Here is a 23810-nt window from a genome sequence, read left to right on the forward strand (position 1 = left end):
ATGAATAAAATTGATTCCGAAATAAATAAAACAGAAGTAATGAAAGTTATGAGTTCTTTCTCCAGTACCAATCCACGGCCCGGAGTTTGGGGCTCGATCAGATACATAACCAAACAATGATGGTCTTCTATCACAATTGGTCATTTTATTTTCACTTGGTCACATTTTTAAAGAATATCAGACAGCGAGTCTGTTGCTTCACTTCCACTGTATCAAGTTGAATCCCTGAACATTGCAGAAACATTTTACAATTATAAAAACAATACAAAATCTGATTGACACCGTTTGAAAGAACAGGACAAAAATCAAACTTAATGATCATTTAGTTTTGTGCACTGCAGCTGACATGGGGACACAACATTCTTTCTGGGGTGGATTTGGAAACAAAAATGTGTGTATCTTTCAAATTACAATTAAGATAATTGAGACATAAAATCTGGAAATGTTAGATTCAAGATGGAACTTCACAATCATGTTGTTACAAGCACATTAAAAATAGTCAACAAAAAAATAAAGACAACTTCAACATGATGACCCGAACAGGGCAGTGGTTCAGCAGCGAAAATTATTCCTATCACCAAGAAGTGCATTGTTTAAACGACCAACTTTTTGTGCATCATAAGATTGAAATGCTCCCTTACTATAGCAAATAAAATTACTTCCATGTACATAACTTCATATTTCAATCATGTATGAAAAGTCTGAAGAATGCTAACTGTAAACTGAAAAGGTAACAAGCAGGATTAATTGTCTTCATATTGTAAAACCTAAAAAAATCTAAATTACATATTGGACGAAAAAAAAAAATGTTTTTAACACATCAGCAGGCGGACCATTTTCTTTAACAATTGACTAGACTCCAAAGGCTTAATAGAGTATGAATTTACCTGTTCGTTATTAACATCAGAGGTTATCATTTATACAATATTACACAAAAAAAGAGGGCACCGTAGCCGTATGGACTTTCACTTCAGATAACAGTGTGCGGTGCATGCGGACACTTGACAAATGGAAGTGAAATATGTGTGTGAGTGTACGTGTAAATGTCTTTGGATGTGTTACACTTTTGTTCTAATTCACACAGTGGGGAATCCTGTTGCTTATTTCTCTTCAGTCACTTTTTCCCACCTGCTGCTACTCATCTGCTATCTCCACGGTTAATGTAGCATCACAGTCCAGTCAGTGCCAGCGTTCACACCAGGTTTACGAAGCGTCAAGACCGACATGGAGGCATCAAAGTCAAAATCAAGCTGGCTCGTCCGACCATCTATGAAAGGCACAACGAAAATCAAAGTGACCAAACAAAACGGATGCTAATAGCATATGAAAATGAAAGATAAGGACTCACCGGCTGTCTTCAGGGTTGCCTTGGTGGGCTTAGTGGCCCCCAGCATGACGATGCGTTCAATGGTGGAGTGGGTAGAGAAATGAGCCTCTGGAGCAAGGTTTCTGTCGGCCATGATAAATTATTTAAAGGACAACCGACGTCTCCGGACAAGTTGTGTCCATAATTTGTAAAATGGTTTTAAATGACTTCTACTGAGCGTATTTTACAAAGATTCAACCGCATATAGCTATATTTTACGTTTTAAGAATCGCGCTGAATACTCCGAAAGTCTTGTTTTTGAGTTGGTGACGAGTCCGCACGTGACGTCACTAAAGGACCGTAAAAAAGACGCATTCTCGCGGTCCTTCCATCACGTCAATGTATTTTGCTGTACTTGTTTGGTCTGGGGACCTCGTGTTGCACCCAAAAGCCGCCAAAAGGCCAGAAGAGGGTGTCCAAGCTCCATATAAGGAATTTATCAGCCTGTGGAAACGGAGGTGGCCACAGGGGGTCGCGATTTTGTGCCTCTTTTTTTGTGTGAGAGATTTCTCCCCAATGTTGCCTCAAAATGGCACAAATAAATTTTTTAATCGATTGCAAACATGTAAGCTTTCCTCTTCATAACTATTTGAATCATATTCATAACTGGATGTGTAACAAGAAAGCATATTATCAAAATCCGTCTTGGCGTGACGTCATGAACTGGGGGCGGGACTTTCTGAAAATGGCCAATTCGCAGCTCAATTTTTTTGCAGATTTTGGACACTGTCATTTTTATTGGTGTTTTGCATTTGACTAAAAATATCACTCTACGTGTTTTGAGTATTTTAGATGCTATAAAAGTTTTTCTGATGTCAGTTAAAAAACAAAAAAGTGACATCGGTTGTCCTTTAAAATAATATTTACATTCAGCAGTGTTCCAAAGCTTTTTCACAATTTGCAAATTCAAGTAATATCAGTCGGTTATCAATAGACGCACTGTACAGGGATAAGAATGACAAATGAGAAAAAAGTCTGGAAAAAAAGCTAAGCAATTTTAGCAATTTAATAACCACAAAACCAAGAATTTCATCACTGAAATTCAACTGTATTTGTGAAAATAAAGTCCCTTTTTTGGGTGGGCTACCACTATGGCAAAATTGTTATCAGTTTCATTTTTTGCCATGTTTCAAATATTGCATTTGTTCGTTGTAAAGTTTATGTAAGAGTTTCACCATTTGTCACACTTCATTCTTCAATATGTATTCATCATTATATTGTCAATTTAAAGGACAACCGACAACATTTTTTTGTTTCCTAACTGACATCAGAAAACCGTTTTATCGCATCTAAAATACCCAAAAGTCGCCTCCCCTCTCCCAGCAAATTGGCGTTTTCATGTTTATTATGTTTGTTAAAGTCATTATAAGTGCCTTGCATGCTGGGTCCGAGAGGACAGTAATTTCATCTGTGCTGTATGTCATGCATATTAGCACATTTGACAATAAAGCTGACTTTGAAAAACACAGGGTAATATTTTTAGTTAAATGCAAAACACCAATAAAAATAAGTTAGTGTCCCAAAACTCCTTCAAAATGACCCCGGAAATTGCGAGAAATTGCCATATTTTTCAAAACTAACAGCAAGTTTATAGTCTTCTAATATGTTGCTGTTTTTCCACTAGTGACACTCACACAGAGGAGAGGTTGTTGTTGGCAAATGACAGCCTCCTATGAATGAACTCGCTCTTCTCAAAGTTGAAAGTGTGTCCATCATCAATGTAGAGTTCACCCTCTGCCGCTCTCTGGGAAAACCGAGACACTTATTTGAATACAAAATGGCAACCCGTTTGGCGTGGTGTCAATGATTTGACGTACCTGATTGCTAAGAGCCACATACAAGGTGTATGGGTCGTTCTCCATACAGGTGGAAGATCGACGTACGCGAAGCTTTCTGGGAATAATGGAGCCACCACGCTGGAATACCGGAATCTGATGTGAAGACAGAAAACTGTCGGGAACTTGTGATGGAGGAACAAAATGCAGACTTTTTAACTCATTCACTGCCAGACGTGCAAAAATGTGTCCACTCCAGTGCCAGGGATTTTATCATTGTCACTTCAATTCCAGGACCCACAGAATATTGAGTTTTAGGATGCCATAAACATTTAATGCAGCGTAAGAAACCGTAGACTTTCCTCTTTCATCAGAAAAAAGTTACTTCCTAAACGAGAGAGAATTGACAGAAAAGAAGTAATCATATTTAAAAGTTTCATGCTGCCAAACACAAGGCCCACAATAGAAGCACAGAAAATCTGTGGTCAATCTGAGTTGAACAGACACAGCCTGTTAAAAATAATCATCTTCATGTAGGAGATCTGGCCTTAGACTAGTTTAGGACTTGGTCAACTTCACAGGAAGAGGTTATTAGCCGTGTTACAAATCTATTGGTTCATAGAAATAACAACCAATGAAAATGTCTATGTTCTGTTGTTTTATAGTTATTGGTGCTTGGGACGCCCAGGGGCATGGTATTCAAATCAAGAAGACTATGTTTTACGAATGTATCACTTCAATTTGCATATGCTCTCAATAAATAGTATGGCTGCGTCCCCTGCCGGCAGTAAAAGACAATCTTTCTGTGTTTGAGCCTTTGTTCACAGTGTCCGACCGAACATCTCTGACACTAAATTATATGGGTCTGGAGTTATACGAGCTTGAAATGAGGGCAACTGTCCAAACTACACACTACATTACATACGTATTGGTCTATTTAGCGATTGAACAACAGCTGAAGCTGGAACAAAGCGCTAACATGGAAAAAAAGGGAAATAATACCCCCTTGTGGAAGGGAAAAACATTGCCAGAGGCCATGGCCAGCGCTTTATCAGCACCCCAAAAAAGAAAAAAAACTAAACCCAAACCAATTTGGGAATGGCGCTCTACATCATATTTTCAATACCCAAATAAATTTGTGAATGATTTAAGAAGCAGTCACGGACAACGTTTATGAAGTATAAGTGTGTGTGTGTGTGTGTGTGTGAGTGACTTACAGAGCTCATAGTAACAGGAATGTAAAGGTTTTGGCCGCCGTTGTGCTTCTGGAAGGTGTGGACATCAAACCAAACCTGACGAGCACATGCTGCAGGTAAGACTATTTACATCACGGGTACTAACCAAGTTGACAGGAAGTGCTTGCAGGCTAAAAACGCTCTCGTACCTCTTCTTTTCCTGGCAGGTAAGCCGTTACACCGGTGGCTCCTTCTTCAGTGACAGGGTGCACCAACAAGTCTCTGCCTGCAGTAAATTAGGTATGATACAGCTAATTTTATAAGAATCCAGAAAGATTGACTGATTTGGGGTCAATATTAGGACAACCGGGTGAAAGATACTGACTTATTTTAATGTTTTTAAAATTAAGTTTTGCCATTTGGTCTCACCAATCAAGAATTCATCGTCCAGGCTATAAGTAGCAGGGTCCTGAGGATATTCCACCCAGAGTGGCCTGTAAAAAAAAAAAAAAAAAAGCGAGAATGTCAAGAGTCATCTCACACTACGGGTCCCATTGTCGTTTGGCTACACAGCAGAGAGCTGCATGCTCGATGCAGCTATTTGCATACCTGCCAACTTCTGAAACCATAAAAGTCCAGTATTATGCCAGGTTCCACAGGCCGCATGACATCGGTCCAAGACAAACGATTTTTAACATTATAGCTACTTAAAACGAGGTTTAAAGGACAACCGACGTCTCCGGACAAGTTGTGTCCATAATTTGTAAAATGGCTTCACATGACTTCTACTGGGCGTATTTTAATAAGATTCCACCGCATATAGATATATTTTACGTTTTAAGACTCGCGCTGAACATTCAGGAAGTCTTGTTTTTGAGTTGGTGACGAGTCCGTACGTGACGTCAGAAAAGGACCGCCTCCTCACCGTAAAAAAGACGCATTGTAGCGTCTTTCCATCACGTCAATGTATTTTGCTGTACTGTTTTTTTAACCATGTCTTATACCCAAAAGCCGCCAGCAGAGGGAGTCAAACTGACCACGATAAATTGATTTTGATATCAGCTAAGATCCACAAAATGAAGCTATCTAATGATATTAAAGACAAATGTTACAGTATTGATAAGCTCAAATATGTTTATTTTGAAGGAATTGTTTTGATCACTTTTTAAGCAGTATATACCGAACCTGAGTCCTTATTGAACCACATTTGGTCATTGAATAAAATATCTCACTATTTACAAAATAAAGTCTGTCGCTGATTCCTCCATGTCCAATAGAAAAATCTTGCTGACACGCACTGCGGTTCGCATCATTTTCCCCTTTTATTGAGCGAAGTATAACTCCTGGAAATGCTTGGGAGTATTCCCCATGAAACGACTAGTTTTATTTTACATATCACACTTTTTGTCACCTTTTCTCCGGGAGATGAAATTACGTGACAATGATAAAAATAATGCTAACTTTTGACTCTCGATTCCAGGAATGACCATAGCATGCGCTATTCACCTAAAGGAAGCTAACAGCTAGTATTGTGCCGATCGCCTGTTGTAAATTTAGGTATGAGCCTTATCGATCCCATGTTTTGTATGTTTTGTATCCCATGTTGGGTATTTACTATTTTGGAGATTTTCCACTTGTTGTTTTTATTGGAAATTGTAATTTTCATTAATATACCGTAACCCGGAATGGGATAATGAAAACCGTACTCATTACGGCAAAACCGGAGTAGTTGGCAGGTATGTATTTTGAAGAAGAGATGTTCAAAAAGTATATGCCTAACGCAATACCCAAACTAAGCCATGATGATAAATTAAAATGTAATCAGGTAGTGTATGAGTATTTAAAACCGTACTAAATGCTCACCTCATGACTGGATACCCAGTCTGATAGGTGTGGTAGAACTGCTGGTACCAATACGGCAGGAGGCTATAGCGCTGGCGCACAGCGTCTCGAATCAGAGCGGTGTTCTCTGGGCCGAAAAGCCACGGCTCACGACGGGTGGTGTCCAGGTGGGCGTGGGCCCTGAAGAAGGGCTGGTAGGCTCCTGTCTGGTACCAACGCACCAACAGCTCTGAGCTGGGAGACTTGAAGAACCCGCCAACATCAGCTATAGGGACAAGATGAGCAAAGATAAGTGAGACTGCGAGACTAATAAAGGCAAATCCAATCCAAAGTCATCATACAAGTTAATAATAATGTTGTGTGTGTCCAAGTTCATTTTTTTTCACTCACATTGTGGCTTCATTTACTTCCACTTCAGGTAACATTATTCCATTTCAAGGACAACCGACGCATCCGGACATCCATAATTTATAAAATCACTTCAAATGACTTCTACCGAGCGTATTTTACAAAGATTCCACGGCATACAGCTATATTTTACGTTTTAAGACTCGCGCTGAATATTCAGGAAGTCTTCTATTCGAGTTGATGACGATGCCTGACGTCATGTTTGGAACACCCCTGACCAAGAAAGCGACACACAATGCATTTTGCGGTACTTTGTTTGGTCTGAAAACTTTGTGTTGATGGCGAAATTAGAAGGAAAACAAATACGATGGTGAATCGTTGTGTGTTGCACCAAAAATACTACAGTAAAGTCTCGTTATATCGATATTCAAGGGAGTCCGAAAAAATATCGATATAACCGGGACTATCGATATATCCGACCCTGTTTGCATGTAATTTTCTCCGTGCGTGCATAGAAATAGTATCGATATAACCGGGACTATCGATATATCCGATATCAATATAACGAGACTTTACTGTATTTGATACTAGTTGACACAAATTCCTATCAGACAAATCTGCCCATTTCCAATGGAGCTTGGGCGCCATCTTGTGCATTTTCTGGGACGCTACATTGGAGTCTTGACCCTCGAATTGAGCGGGAGACTTCTTCATTCGATCGCAAACATTTATGATTACCTCTTCAGAACTATTTGAATCATATTCATAACTGGATGAGTAACAAGAAAGCATCTTCTCAGAATCTGAAGCCATTGTTTTGATTTAGAGCAAGGCAAGACATCCTGGCGTGATGTCACGAACAAGGGGGCGGGACCTTCTGAAACTCGGCATCTCCGGGGTCATTTTGAAGTAGTTTTGGGACACTTTCAGTCACTTTTTTTGGTGTTTTGCATTTGACTAAATATATCAACCTGCGTGTTTTGGGTATTTTAGATACTATAAAACGTTTATCTGATATCAGTTAGGAAACAAAAAAATGGTGTCGGTTGCCTGAGACGGAGGCACTTACCACCGCAAAAAGCGATTCCCACCAGACCCATACTCAGACACATCGGGATGGAGATTTTTAGATGGCCCCACTCAGCAGCATTATCTCCAGTCCACACAGCACCTACAGATGCATAAACAACATTGAAGCACACAAGCACTGACTCCTGTTGCCTCCGGAAACAGTCATAGACGATTTAGTTAAGGGCAATGAAAACAAATGAAGACTTACCGTAGCGCTGTGACCCAGCGAAGAAGGCGCGAGTCAAGACAAAAGGTCTTTCGACCCCTCCTGATCTGTAGATCAGGCCCTCCGCTGTGGCCTTGTGCTGCAACAAAATATTCAAACAGTCAAGATTAAAAACGTCACCTGCAAATCTTCAATCACAAGTGATGATCTTGCTCAATTAATATTCGATAAGCTTTAAAGTGATAATTTTGCTAAGCTAATGTTTGATAAGTCTTATTTGGAAGTCAATTATGCAAACAATGATGCTCACCACGTAAAAGCCATAAAGGTTGTGCAGGTCACGGTGCTCCCACTCTCCGTGCTTTGAGTCTTTGTGCATGGTGATCTCTGGCCCATTGAATACTGAAGGTTCATTCATGTCATTCCATGTATATAAATTCTCCATCGTGCCCTGCAGAGAACAGCGCCTCAGTAAACCCACTCATCAAAATACTTGACCTACGCAACCTTTATTATTAAATGTATAATGGTAACTTGACTCATTTACTACAACTACTATCTGTATACTTTGTTATTTCACATCACAACTAGTGGTAGCAGTTCAACAGATAATGAAGAATAAAATATATACGCCAGAGTCCAAGATGGCGCCCGAGTAGGCAGCCGTTGGCAAGTGCTCTCACATGCATTTATTTTGTTGTTGTTGTTTTGTGTTATTTTTGTGTTTTGTTTTGTCACTCTGTGTTTTGTTGCGTCATGAGGACTGAATGTAGATTGTTTTTCAGGATTTTTGGCCACGTCATTCATCAAGGATGCTTTTGTCAGAGATATAATAGACACTCTGGACAGAGACTCGGAACCAGAAAGATTGTCCCTACTGCCGGCAGGAAATGCAGTCATCAATGACATACGTCTGAATTCTGCGTTTCTCTGCCAAGCTATTTATTGAGAGTACATGCAGATTAAAATGATACATTAATAAAACATAGTTTTCTTGATTATAATGCCACGCCTCTGGACGTTCTGAGCACCAACAGCTGTAAACAATGAAACATTGTCCTTTAATTGGTTGTTTTCCATGAACTGATAAATAATTACCAAGGCCAGATGTTCTAAATGAAAATAACAGTTTAACTGGACTATGTCTGTTTCACTCTGATTTACTGTGGCCATCTGCGCCTTGACTGTGGGCCTATTGTTTAGTTGGCCAGCTAAGCACGCCACTTTTAAACATGATAACTTCTTATTCTCCATCAGCTTTCCTCTTCAGAACTATTTGAATCATATTCATAGCTGGATGAGTAACAAGAAAGCATCTTCTCCTAATCTGAACTCTCTGAAGCCATTGTTTTGATTCTGGAGCAAGGCAGTGTGTGACCAATAGTGACGTCACGAACAAGGGAGCAGGACTTTCTGAATCTGGCCAGTTCCGAGCTCATTTTGTGGCAGTTTTGGGACACTTTAAATCATTTTTATTGGTGTTTTGCATTTGACTAAAAATATCAGCCTGCATGTTTTGGGTATTTTAGATGCTATAAAATGTTTTTCTGATGTCAGTTAGGAAACAAAAAAATGGTGTCGGCTGTCCTTTCAGAGTTCGGTTAATTGTTCAGCCTTACGCTTATTGCTAACATATTGCTAAATTTTATTTACAGACTAATGAATCACATCTATGTCAGTGTTATAAACATATACACATTTAGGCAAACATAGTCATTGGTACTTGAGCTTTATGCCATGTAATAAATTGGGCTCATTTTACTGTCAAGACACCCCTGTTACAATTTGCCTACAGCGAGGTCACGGCCATGGGTCTTACCTCATACTGGTCGTAGGCAAACATGCTAGCCCACCAAGCCCTCATGTCTTCACGTGTAAAATCTGGATAACCGGCACTGCCTAAGCACAGTCATTTGAGTCAAAACAGGGCATGGTTAATTGGCAAGATTCATCACCAAATATCTTGTGTACCGCAGCCAATTTTCATTCAATTTCATTATTGTGTCTTACCAGGCCAACACCAGCCTTCATAGTCACCGCCATCTTTATTCTTTGTGTAGAAACCTTTAGACTTGATTTCATTGTGGATCTTGTAGCTGCTGTCCACCTTGATATGGGGGTCTACAATGGTTACCATCTATTACACAAAAAAAGAGGGAAATGATTGTTAAATGTTGAGCAAAATCACTGTACGATGCATTGAGATGATTGCAGTCTTTTTAACTCTTTCGCTGCCAGACGTGCAAAAATATGTCCACTCCAGTGCCAGGGTTCTTGGCATTGTCACTTGAATTCCAGGGAGCACAGAATATTGAGTTTTAGGCCTACATAAACATTTAATACAGCATTAGAAACCTTAGACTCTTTGTTTTCATCAGAAAAAAAGTGTTAATTCCTAAATTATATCGGTCTGGAGTTATTTGAGCTTGAAATGAGGGTGAATGGGGGAAATCACTAATATCTAATATACTCCAATAAGAGTTCCGATTGCCTTGTCGAGCCAATTACCCATACCTTGCGTTTCTTATCCATGAGACCCTGAAGCATTTCCTTGGGTGTGGGAAACTTGTTGGTGTCCCAGGTAAAGTAGCGTTTTCCATCTGTGTGCTCAATATCCAGCCAGATGAAATCATAAGGAATATCATGCTCGTCAAAGCCAGCATCCACTGACTCTACGTCTTCCTGATCGTTGTAGTTCCAGCGGCATTGGTGGTAGGCCAGGGCGGCGAGAGGAGGCAAGGCCTGGGTGCCTGACCAAAGTTACAACATATTGAGGATTCAAGTGAAAATGGATTAAAACATGATTGATACAGCAAGGATGCATCTGGGAAATTTAAAAAGGGGGCTAGGTGGCCCCCTTGTGTCTGAAAAGGGGGGCAAATTCTAAAATGGATGGGCCTGATTCAACTAGATTGTTGAAGTATACAAAACTGATTGACATAAACCAAAATTCATTCATTGGAGAATGATATTTCTAAATTACAAATAAAAAAACATTTGAGTAAAATCTATTTCTACGATGTCTACTTTAACAAATTTCTTTGCTTTTAAGATTTCCAACGTGCTGCAACAGCTCTAAAATCATCAACCACTAAATTCGAATCATTAGCAGCAGTTTGCTGAAAGGAATTGTCACTACCCTCTGTTGTTTCTTAAAAAAATGAAAATATGTTTGTTTGCTGCTTGTTTTAAAGTCTTTAAGAGTTTTACTCCTGTTTTCTCGCTCCATATTGCGACTGTCGATGTAAATATTGAAATGCACCATGGGAATAATCGATTATCTCTTTTGGGAGTTTCTGGCAGATCACAACGAGAGTTAAAACCTCTGAAGGAAAATGATCAGTTTTCAATTGCTATTTAACTACATTTGTTTCTTTAGCTATTGTTACAGAAGTATGGCACAGATCATGTAACAATATGCGGCAATCGTAATAGTCGTGCGCCGGTGCTAGCGCAGTGGAGTTACGAAATTCCACCAGTGGCTGTCAAAATGCGAAAATGGCGCAAGGGTGCGGCCCAGATGCATCCCTGTTGACATCATTTTACAGTACCTGTCAGGGAAGCGTATTGCGAGAAGACATCTTTTGGTGATGGCCCAAGCATTAAAAAGACGTCAATGATGCCGCTTTCAGAGAACCAATGCACATCAGTCTGCGGGGTCTCACTGGAGCCCTGCACGTAATCCAGCATTTTTCCAAATACAGTCTGAAGAAAACCAAATGAACGAATCTGGCTAAATTGGCAACGAGTTCATCAACATTCACCAACCAGTAAATTGAGTTAAGAAAAACCTCCAGTACAAACCTTCCCTGCAGTATTGGAGCTAATGTCAACCCAGGTTTCAGCAGCATTGAGCCAAAACATTCCTGTTGTCCGCTGTGTGTTGTGTGCCAACATAACAGGTACGGAACCATAAAGTGCCATAGGAATTTCCAGCTCATATTGAAAGACATCCAAATTATAGAGCCGGTATGGATCTCCATTACTGAGAAGTGGAGAAACAAAATATATTTAGCCCCCACAGGAATTCCAGTACTGAATAAGCAAAGCCAATTACATATTCAGATAGATTTTGTTTTCAACTCATCACCTTGTGGTTTTAAGTCGGAGGCTGTCTGCATGTTCTGGAATGCCGTAGACGTGCTCCACCCCGGGCAATGAAAAATCTAGACCGACAGCAGTTGGACCTGTAATATGATTGCAGAATAAAATAAATAAATACAACATTGAAAGAAGAAATATTTAAGAGGGTCAACTATAAAGTTTAACTTACTAGGGTTACTTTTTATTTCATTTAGATTTTTTTTTAGAATTGAATTTGTCTCAACTACTTTTTCAAGCATGTGTGTTGCCTCTTTTAGTTTTTTATTAATTGTAGTGTTATTTTAAAGGACAACCGACGTCTCCGGACAAGTTGTGTCCATAATTTGTAAAATGGCTTCAAATGACTTCTACTGAGCGTAATTTAAAAAGATTCCACCGCATATAGCTATATTTTACGTTTTAAGACTCGCACTGAATATTGTTTTTGAGTTTGTGACGAGTCCGTACGTGACGTCACTAAAGGAACGCCCCACACCGAAAAAAAAGACACATTGTAGCAGTCCTTCCATCACGTCAATGTATTTTGCTGTTTGGTCTGAAAACCTTGTGTTGCACCCAAAAGCTGCCAGAAGAGGGTGTCCAAGCTCCATATAAGGAATTCATCAGCCTGTGGAAACAGAAGTGGCCACAGGAGGTCGCCATTTTCTGCCTCTTTTCTGGTGATCCGTTTCTCCCCAATGTTGCCTCAAAATGGCATGGAAAAAATTCTTTAATCCATTACAAACATGTATGAACATGTCGAACTATCTGAATCATATTCATATCTGGAGGTGTAACAAGAAAGCATATATCTGAATCTGAAGCCATTGTTTTGATTCTCCAAAAATGCAAGACGTCTTGGCGTGATGTCACGAACTGGGGGCGGGACTTTCTGAAAATGCCAAATTCGCAGCTCAATTTTTTGCAGATTTTGGACACTAAGTCATTTTTATTGTTGTTTTGCATTTGAATAAAAATATACTGCGTGTTTTGGGTATCTTAGATGCTATAAAACGTTTTTCTGATGTCAGTTAAGAAACAAAAAGTGACATTGGTTGTCCTTTAATGGTGTTTGTTGAGTGTAAGATAACAAAAGGGTCACAATCAGCATTATGTGATAAACTTCAATGGCCCATTGACTGTTTGTCCTTTCTTCCCTATACAGCCTGACAGTAATACCCACCCCCCACCCAAAAAAAATCCAAATAAACCAAAGGACATTTTCATCATAATTGTAGTTCATTTTAGTTGCATTTATCAACACAAAATGCAGTTCATTTGGTTTCAGTTAGCCATCTTTATTTAAACACTTCTTTTGATTGCATTATGTTAGTGAAAAACGTGTTTTTAATTTGATTCGTATGTTTGTTTTGGCTACAATTTTACATTGGATGCCCTTCCTGACACAACACTCTCTCTGTATTTATCCAGTATTGGGACCAGCATAATCAGGTACTGCCTTGTGTACACTTGTGGCTACATCCAATTTTAATTTGCAATTTGATCTTTTTTTTTTTTAACTCTAGCGACATTTGTGTGTGAGTGTGTATATCGGTATGGTGCTCTGACTCACTACAACAATTTGACACTTACCATTTGGTTTGGTGTCTGTAAAAGATTTAAACGTTTCTTCCCACATGCCCTCTTCAACCTTTTCGTCCATCATAGCCTGTAAGGTGAGAGGAAAAACAAGTACCATCTTATTCAGATTTTTCCCCCCCAGATAAAATTGCAGGATGGGTCATTCCATGCTAAATTAGTTTTTAAAAATTATAACAATCGAAAGATAATCTAGATTTTAATTAAACTCTTGTTTAAAATGATGATGCAACTCTGAATCTAAAATTTGAGGTCAAAAGGAGCCGGAGTTTAAGAGTGACAACCGGCCCAATTTTGACATTTTCGGCAAAAAGGGAGGCAACCTCTTTCCTTTGATCCCTTTTACCATATGTCAGGACCTGGGTCAGGCGGTCTAATGCACTGGTCGGGAACCTATGGCTCGTGAGCCATATATGGCTCTTTTGATGAATGCATATGGCTCGCTGATAAAACTAAATACATATTCTCGTTTTTTTCACCGTTCATTTCCTGTTGGGGCTGCAGCTAGCGGAAAGCGCAATTTTGATTGGATGACACTGACTGAGGTTGGCGGAGAGCGCGATTTTGATTGGATGATACTGGCCGTCATGTTGAAACAGGTAAACGCCCCTTTAAATGAGCCCGACGAGTACACTTCAGCTTGAATGCACCGGAGCATTCGCCTTTGAGGAGATAAAATGTTCTGATTTGCAATGAAACAATACAATCGATGAAATAGTCGATTGTAGGTGACATTTTAACAAGCCCCATGTTAACGTTAGCATCAATATACTTCTCTGAGAAGTATATTGCAGATAGCAAGTGTGGAAGCTAATGAGCCGTGTGCAGGCTAGCTAGCAGTAACTTCGCCTATGGACCGGCAAGTTGACTTTCATTCCGATCGTTTGGCTGGATTTTTACCAATCATGAGGAATGGAAAACCATTCATGTTAATGGTGAGTACTATCGCAGTTATTTTAAATATAGTAAAGTCTCGTTTATAATATTCAAATGAAAAAATATCGATTCTATTGATATATGACATTTTTTGCGTGCATGAAAAGTGGACACGCGTGCGTGCGTCTTTGCATGCGTGTGTGTGTGTGTGTGTGTGTGTGTGCGCGTGTGGCTCTTACTGAAAAACATTTCTAAATATTTTACTTTTATGGCTCTCTTAGTCAAAAAGGTTCCCGACCCCTGATCTAATGGCTCAATCTTCACAAACCAGGGGTTTAACAGATTTCATAAAAAAGGATTCCAAACCTGCGAAACATGACCAACGCTGGTGCAAAACAAAGATTTCAAATGTGTAAATCGTTGAGAAACAATTAAGAGTCCAAGTATCCTTAACATAATTTCACTCAATCAATATTGCATAAAAATACATGGATGGGTACTTTGACTCCCTATTGCAGCTCGACCCAAAAAAATACATTTCTGAAACTTTTGTTTGTCATATGTAAGAGATTACTCACACTTTGGGACAATTTCGAGTGTTCAATCAGCCTGACATGCATGTTTTTTTGACTGTTGGATGAAACCGGAGTACTCGGAGAAAACCCACGTAGAGCCAGGAGGAACATGCAAAGATTGAACCCATGACCTCTGCATTGTGAGGTTGGCGTGCTAACCACTGGACCGACGGGTCACCTTAAGATATTCTATTCGATGAAAAATGTCATATACAGTAAAGTCTCGTTATATCGATATTGGATATATCGATAGTCCCGGTTATATCGATACTATTTCTATGCACGCACGGAGAAAATTACATGCAAACAGGGTCGGATATATCGATAGTCCCGGTTATATCGATATTTTTTCGGACTCCCTTGAATATCGATATAACGAGACTTTACTGTATATGTACACTAATGAATTATGGGCCAAACGGTATAGATTCTAAAATATGCAATAATCGTGCAAACAAACACCATGTTGTGAAGATAGACCCAGTAAACCCCTTTTGCCAAAATTGTTAAAGTTCGGCCTCCTAAACCCCTGCTCTGTTTGACCTAAAATTTGACATTGAATCATTACTATCAACAAGGAAACCAAATTTCACTTTAAATCAAAATCTGCTTAAGTATATTGACTAGGAGGTTTAGCATGGAAAAACCCATAGAGATGGCTGGATTTGTGTGTATGACCTCATCTTCCAAATTTGCCTCCTCAGTCTCTTGATCCGCATGTCTGCTCCATGGTACAAGATCCAACAGTATAGAAAGGGATATGACAAAAAAAAGAGAAGCATGTCACTTTGGAAAAGGACATTGTTCTGAAGATTTACATAACGGTGTAATTAAGTTGGGGAAAATGGGTCAAATCACAGAGGATGACAGTGTACAGCAAGTCAAAAAGAGTGCTCATATAGTAAAAGGTCTTCAGAAAACCGTGAGGATTCTTCCTGATATGTACAGTATTACAGTGCCGTGTATTCAATATCACACTAAGACAACCCAAGGAAATACAAACTCCAAATCATAGGTGTCAAAGTCAAGGCCCGGGGGCCAAATCTGGCCCGCCACATCATTTTATTCAGCCTGTGAAAGCAAATGAAGCATGTAACGTGCTATGATGCCTGCTAAATCCGGAAGCAAATTTTCAAATTGCTGTATGTCAACCACAATGACAGTCATTATTCTTGACTTCAGATTTTGAAACTAGTTATTCATTAATTTGTTGTGGGGAAATACTATTTCACGTCACTGTACATGTATATCTACTCAATGTGGGAAATTAAGCCTCGTCTAAATTCATCTTGATGTGCTGCTGGAAGTATCCAAGCAACAGATGATTTGTAAGATAATTTACACATCAAAAGGGGATGCAGATGCTGTGGGTTAGGAGCCAAGTCAGCACACTATTGCCGCTATTCCATTAGCCACTAAAAGCCCCACTAACACACCATTCCACTTGGCCCAATGCACCACATCTCACTGCTTTCCTTTGCTTTTCCATAACATCAGGCACCAAACAAGATGGGGGCGGCATCAACTTAACTGTGTAACCCTCTTGCCACGAGTGAGGTTCTGCCATAATACAGGTAATATCTGAGTTACGACCGGGTTCGGTTCCAACAAAATGGTCATAAGTCAAACGGTCGTAAGTCGAAATCCATTCAAAATGGCTGATGTGACATTTACACGACAGGATAGTATACGATGTCAATCTGTTGTTTTTAAGCTACGTTTTCTGTTTAATACTCATATACCAAACTGTTTACAGTTCATTTCTGAATTTTATAACTTTTATTGTCATTTCTATCATTTTATATTTCATATTATCGAATTTTATTACTATATAACTGTACCTGTAATGTATACAAAACTGTTCACAGTACAGTTCATTTATACATTTTATATTTACCTTTTACTCTCATTTTTATCATCATATTTCATATTATTGATTTATATTTTATGTAGTGGGTTAAAGAAAACACTTACAAGTAAAGAATACAGCTGTTAAAAAAATCGCTCTCCCTGCTAATGCCCAGAAAAGGTCGACCAACACACACGCTCGGACTGAGGCGGACGCCGAAGGATAAAAGTAGTGTACAGTACTACAGGAGATGTTGCCGAGACGGTATCTGCACCGTATAACTACTGAGTGTAGTCACGCAGTAGATTGCTGTGCGAGTGTGTGACATGCTGGCTGGCCAAAATTGTGGTACACGTTGCCGGCTGCTTGCGCGTTGCGGTGCCAGGCATCGAATAAAAAATAAAACACAATTTTTAAAACCGGTCTTGATGTCATAGTCGTAAGTAGGGGTGGTCATGAATCGCGCCGGTCGTTACTCAGATGTTACCTGGATTATAAATGCGTCTGACAAGATGTAAAAAAAGATCACGTTATATAGGTCTTAAATAATATCACCTATGCTAAGAGGGAAAGGATTACATTTTGAAGCAAATTCCATCATCGGCCAAATGCATTGTACTCTGCCACATAAACACCACCCATCACCATTGTCCAAACTTTCCCATTCACCTCATTTATCTGAGGGGTCAAATTTGACTTTTCTTTCAAGAGACCATGAGTATGTTACTATTTACAGGTTAGTACAAGGAATATGATACACAGTATTTTCTTTACCTAGAGAAAACACTCTTGACATTATTCCACACACTAGCCAATGTGCTAGTTATTAAATAGAAGAAACTAGGGCGATAAGGAGAAGAGGATAAACCGAGTCAGACAATTCAATAAAAATGAAAGTAATCAAAAGCAGTGATTGAAGAATCTGTGTGATTAACAAAATGAGGGCAGGCATTTGTAAAAATAATGTGCGTGTAAGCGTGGTCTCTCACGTGTCCTTGCGTATCCTTAAATGTTCAAACGCCAAAAGGCCACGCGAGTTTAGCGAGAGCAGCACGTCTCGCCCCTCCATAATGTCCAATCGGAAGGGCAATGCACTGACAATGACCCTTTGAGACTCCGCCCCCAGGGACAGAACCACTCCATTTTCATCCTGAGACAAGAGAGACAGACTGGGGGGGAAAAAAGAGAACGGTAAGAGAATGCAGGCATCCAGTGGAGAGAATTTGGCTGGGATCATGAAACCACAATTCACAAGCGGAATTGAAATACAGTAAAGTCTCGTTATATCGATATTCTCGGGAGTCGGAAAAAATATCGATATAACCAGACTATCGATATATCCGATCCTGCGGCATGTAAATTTTCTCCTTGCGTTCATAGAAATAGTATCGGAATAAGCAGTACTATCGATATAACCGATATCGATATAACGAGACTTTACTGTATTTATATATTGAGCATTTAAAGGACAACCAATGTCTCCGGACAAGTTGTGTCCATAATTTGGAAAATGGCTTCAAATGACTTCTACTGAGCGTATTTTAAAAAGATTCCACCGGATATAGCTATATTTTACGTTTTAAGACTCGCTCTGAATATTCAGGAAGTCTTGTTTTTGAGTTGGTGACGAGTCCGTACGTGACGTCATGAAAGGACCGCCCCCCCTGACCGTAAAAAAGACACATTATAGCGTCCTTCCATCACGTCAATGTATTTTGCTGTACATGTTTGGTCTGAGAACCGTGTTGCACCCAAAAGCCGCCAGAAGAGGGAGTCCAAGCTCCATATAAGGAATTTAATAGGCCAGTGGAAGCGAAGGTGGCCACTGGAGGTCGCCATTTTGTGCCTCTTTTTTTCGTTGCGACCTCTCCCCTCAATGTTGCCTCAAAATGGCATGGAATGAATTGTTTAATCGATTGCAAACATGTATGCTTTCCTCTTCAGAACTATTTGAATCATATTCATAACTGGATGTGTAACAAGAAAGCATATTCAGAATCAGAATCAGAATCAGAATACCTTTATTCGTCCCGCAATGGGGAAATTTGCAATATATATATTCTCCGAATCTGAAGCCATTGTTTGTATTCTAAAAGCAATGCAAGACGTCTTGGTGTGACGTCACGAACTGGGGGCGGGACTTTCTGAAAATGCCCAATTCGCAGCATAATTTTTTGCAGATTTTGGATACTAAGTCATTTTTATTGGTGTTTTGCATTTCACTAAAAATATCATACTGCGTGTTTTGGGTATTTTAGATGCTATCAAACATTTTTCTGATGTCAGTTAAAAAACAAAAAAGTGACGTCGGTTGTCCTTTAAATTTAAGAACGCTGCGACACCTCCATGCCAAAAGCTCCCACTAATCATAAGAGATAGCGACCCATGAGACACTTACGGCTCTGTAGGCGGCTCTCTGATGAGCACATCCGGGACCTCAAAACGAGGCTTGAGCGGCTTCAGCTCATTAATCTTCACCCTTGTTATGTTTCCTTGGAGACGATAGAGCTCCAGGAGAAGACGCACCTACAAGCCAGCAAGAGAGGAGATTTGAATGCTATACTGTATGTGTAATGCATTCTGATTAATGTGGTTCCATTTGGCAACGAAGAACAACACAATCTGACCTGTTGTACTTTTATTCATCTAAAAATAAAAACTATGCTAGAAAAATGCTATCTAGCTAGCTACCTAGCCGGCTCCCTATTAGCCATCTGGCTGGCTACCAAGCTGGTAATCTATTAGCTATCTACTAGCTAGCTAGCTGGCTATCTATTAGCTAGCTATTTTTCTATCTACAGGGTGACCCAAAAAGATGCGTACCCATGAAAATTTCAATTGTGGCTTCGAGTAAAAAGCTATTTATTTCAAATTACAACCGGCTTTCTATTAGCTAGCTAGCTTTCTATCTACAGGGTGACCCAAAAAGATGCGTACCCATGAAAATTTCAATTGTGGCTTCGAGTAAAAAGCTATTTATTTCAAATTACAACCACACATTATTCAGTTTATGGAAGACCATTCACCAGAGTTTCAGCTATTTCTGTCAATTTTTCACTTTTACACACTCCTCTTTCGAAAGGGTGACCCAAAAAGATGCGTCCTACTGAGTCTGTCACTGCAGCAATGTTTTCTCCCGAAAGAGGAGTGTGTAAAAGTGATTGACAACTTTGTCAGGCAAATACAGGTTTGCTTGCAATAAAATGGTGGACATTTGGAACACATCTTGGGAAAGCCATAAATTGACTAAAAATTGACAGAAATAGCTGAAAGTCTGGTGGATGGTCTTCCATAAACTGAATAATGTGTGCTTGTAATTTGAAATAAATAGCTTTTTAATCAAAGACACAATTGAAATTTTCATGGGTACGCATCTTTTTGGGTCACCCTGTATTTGAGTTACTTCTAGGTTGAGTAAACGCTGGCGCGTGTGGCTGCCGCTGCTCACCCACAGAAAAACTTATCCTGCGATTGAAAAGTGGCCGTGAGTTTTGATAGGCGCTTATAAATGAAATGTATAATTATTATTATTATTATTATTATTATTATTATTATTATTATTATTAATGTTATTACATAAGGGTTAGCAGATATGGCAACAATCACTTCAATCACATTGGAGATGCAAAAAAACAGTCCTTTCAAAGATTGTATTATTTTAGTTGTGTAGATTTGAGATACAATACAATACATATTGATTTATATAGCGCTTTATATCCAGCTTTATTTATTCTCATTTTAGTCATCCATACGTTCAGCGCTCAAAAAGTGCAGTCCAAGTTTACATGTTCTTTCATGAATTACAGATTGAATTCGTCTGTATTATTTTTGGAATCTGATTCAGGACTGAGTGACTTAACTTTATGAGACGCTTGTTTGAGAGAATAAGTCAATGTGAGTATTACATTTCATGCTACTTTGAGCCTTGACTGATGAGTTTCAAGCTGTCAATAGACTCATGCAAACTCTCAATGAAGTTACAGCTCATATTGGTAAATGAAAACATGACTGCGTTATTTTATCACAAGGGCATTGTTTCCTAGCATGTGTGGCTCGTGTAATGGCCTGGCTACAATGTCTTGACTGTGTTGCTGTACTGTGAGCGCTTTACCTTATTCTTGTCATTCTTGAGCTGAAGGGTGAGCCTACTGTTTGTGAGCTCCATGGTTTCTAGTAGGGCTCGATAAGGCGACTGACCAGGGTTCAGCGCTCGCTGACGTCTATTAAAAGTAAAAAACAAGGTACAAATGTCTTACTCAAAAGGAGCGACGTGTATTTAACTGTCAGTCAGTATATACTGTGCTTTCATAATTCTATTATATTGTTGAACTCACTTGCAGAAGGCACTCTGGTCACAAGATTTGAAGTTGTCTCTCTCCACAGTCAGTACTCCACTGAGACACGCGGCAAACCATAGTGTCAAGATAGGTCCCATCCTACAAAGGGAATGGAGATAAAAAAAAAGCACCAGATGGATTCAGCGCTGAAATTGATCAAGAAGCAAGAGCAAGCAAGACAGATTTTCCGGTCTGCTTTATCCGCAGTGGGTCCTGGAGCCTATCCCGACTGTCTTCGGGGAGTAGACGGGGGACACCCTGAATCAGTTGCCAGCTCATCACAGAGCTCACAGAAACGAACAATCATGAGTCAATTTTGAGTGTTCAATCAGCCATTGGAAGGTAGGAGGAAACAGCAGAAAAACCACACAGGTGGGGAGAGCACGTCACCTCCCCAAACATGCAAACTCCACACAGGGAGGTGGAATTGAACCTGGTATCTCTGCACTGCAAGGTTGATGCACTAAGCACTGGACTCTCTGACCTTTTCTCTCCCTGACTCCCCCCCCCCCTCCCTCATAGTGAGGCTAAGCAAAGCAGTTCGAAGAATAAATACATGTACTTTTCTTTTATGAATTCACTCCCAAGTACATATTTCTAGATCTGAAACCACCACATATTCAATCACATGTACTTGTTTATGTTTTTTTTTTCAAAGTCTATGAATAATTTAATATCAATACAACATACTACACCGGATGTGAATGTTGGAATGATAGTGAACATAATCCTTCTCGACGATTTGACCACATCAAATCAACTTCGCATTTTAAAACAAAACCAAATTCAAACATAGCCCCCTTTACCGCCACAATGAACGCAACACTTTATAAACCACAAACAATTCAAGAACGCTTCGACGCTTTTAATTCTATCAATGGAGTTACAGTAATGGCTATAGCTAGCTCCCGATCTTCGAACTTCTGGGAAAGTATTACCAAAATGATCACACGTATGAGACCAATTTGATACAAAGACAACCCCAAAGCATTGAATGGATAGACGGTTCTTGGCTTCGATTTTTGTCTTCCAAGTGTTGTCTCTGCTTCGTCGTGCTGACTCGTTAGCAAGATTCTTAGCAAAGGCGCAGGTTGACGCACGAGATGTTAATTCAATTGCGAGGCTCTCGCCTATAAGCGATGGATTGTCCCTCGTGATCTGTAAATGGACAGAAACTAAATGTGCTATTACTCCTCATTCTACTATTCCACTCGTCTTGAAACTACATTTTCGTAAAATAGGACACATAAAAGACGGTGACAACGATAATGCGCTACCGCTAGTGTTACCTTTGAGTGAAGGCGGCCATCTTGATAATGCCCCTGGTCAACTCCGCCTCTTCGAATGAAAGGATTTTCTATCACTGCCCAAAACATCCACCGGGGTCATGGATGAGAATTAAACATTGAAACGCCAACAAAGCTTGTTTAAGTAATGACAATACACATTTACGTTCATTTCATTACTTTATTCGTGTCCGAGTTTTCCCCCAGTTTGATGAAGCCGCCGGTATACTGTCAAGGACCGACACGTCATCACAAGGTCTCGTGCCCAAGCAAAGACTGTAAAATGTGCTCTGTCAACTAACTGAAATATGGCACTTGCTGTCACGGGTGTGCTTAACCTTGGTCAAAAATCAATAGCCTCAGGCTCCAATTTTGGAATTGCAGTTCAGTCGTTGTACAGTAGTTTGCGTGTTTGAATGTTTTTAAGTATCTACTTCTCACTTTCACAATTTTGCTCAAAATTGGGAATTTCTTCAAAGTGAGACAAACCATTTTTCTTATATTTATTTCAATGTTAATGAATATATTAAAATAAATTATTTTACTGTTTTGTGTGGATTTTTACACACGGGTAAAAATGACCAACATAATCGTGATTTTTTTCTCAACATAATATGAGGGTTAAATCCAGAATGCAAGCATGCGCCTCAATACATCTAAATAAGGTTAATGATTAGGTTTTTTTCTATTAGTAATTTTAGAAACCCATTTTTATTTATTTCCAGTTAAATGTCGTGTGGCGTCACCGGTGCGCACCGCGTTTGGTGTCTTTCATGCCCTTCGATCTCCTTGATTTGCGTCTCAGCCTGACGCATTTCCCACCCATGAAAATGGGTATAAAAGTAGCCGTCGCGGGACAGAGCGAATCAGAAGCACACGGACTGTCAAGTAATCAGAGAATCGCAGAGACCCGGATGGGCACGACCGGCCCACGCCGGTCATCGGACGGAAGTCACAGCACCGAAGAATGACTTGCTCGACTCCACGATCTGACAACGAACCTACTTACGAATAAAGAGAAACATCAAACTTTAGTCGTCTTCTGCTTAAATGGTGTGAACCTATGTTGTATTTGTAATTTTAGTAAGATACTTTTGTTTTCTCTGATTTGATTCAGTATGTCACTACTTTTTGTTTGTAAATGCTTTTAGGGGCTTTCTAAGCTTCTGTGCAGTGCATTGAGGTGCCCTGTATATGAAATGGGCTACATATACTGCCATGCCTTTCCTTTAAAATGCTTGATCTATCATAACAGTTTCAACCGTAAAAGCAAATTCAGTTTTATCATGAAATATAGCAGAGGAAGCGACAAGAACGTGTTTTTTTTAATAGAGAGCAACAACGGTTTCAACCTCTTTTAACAGTGACGCAGAACATCCGTCTCGACAACTGAAAGAGCCAGATGCCTTTACCAGTTCATATAGTGCTGGTGGTGGTCTTAGCGCAGTGGTCTCAAACTCGC

At 39.7% G+C, this 23810-nt stretch overlaps 1 protein-coding gene across 3 annotated transcripts; it reads right to left on the bottom strand.

The window, feature by feature from the left end:
- Positions 1 to 125: 125 nt before the first annotated feature.
- Positions 126 to 22403, bottom strand: ganabb (glucosidase II alpha subunit b). Of its 3 annotated transcripts, none has more exons than XM_089021035.1 (25): positions 22352 to 22403; positions 21060 to 21161; positions 20837 to 20945; positions 19124 to 19251; positions 17715 to 17894; positions 17500 to 17565; positions 15555 to 15597; positions 13420 to 13495; positions 11834 to 11930; positions 11548 to 11728; positions 11295 to 11415; positions 10258 to 10493; positions 9754 to 9880; positions 9563 to 9642; positions 8054 to 8194; positions 7786 to 7882; positions 7576 to 7677; positions 6180 to 6423; positions 4746 to 4810; positions 4526 to 4602; positions 4359 to 4433; positions 3184 to 3297; positions 3001 to 3110; positions 1349 to 1449; positions 126 to 1267 (listed from the first exon to the last, which is right to left on the bottom strand). In XM_089021035.1, the coding sequence occupies exons 1-25, from the start codon at positions 22369 to 22371 to the stop codon at positions 1158 to 1160; spliced, it is 2802 nt and encodes a 933-aa protein (XP_088877161.1). In that variant the 5' UTR covers positions 22372 to 22403; the 3' UTR covers positions 126 to 1157. The 3 variants fall into 3 exon arrangements, with proteins under 3 accessions (XP_088877161.1, XP_088877152.1, XP_088877170.1); XM_089021026.1 differs by having other exon boundaries at positions 11295 to 11448; positions 22352 to 22402; XM_089021044.1 differs by lacking the exon at positions 17500 to 17565 and having other exon boundaries at positions 11295 to 11448.
- Positions 22404 to 23810: the final 1407 nt, after the last annotated feature.

Source organism: Hippocampus bargibanti, linkage group LG02 (assembly GCF_051943395.1).
Source record: "Hippocampus bargibanti isolate YZ-2025 linkage group LG02, ASM5194339v1, whole genome shotgun sequence".
Taxonomy (NCBI): Eukaryota; Metazoa; Chordata; class Actinopteri; order Syngnathiformes; family Syngnathidae; genus Hippocampus; species Hippocampus bargibanti.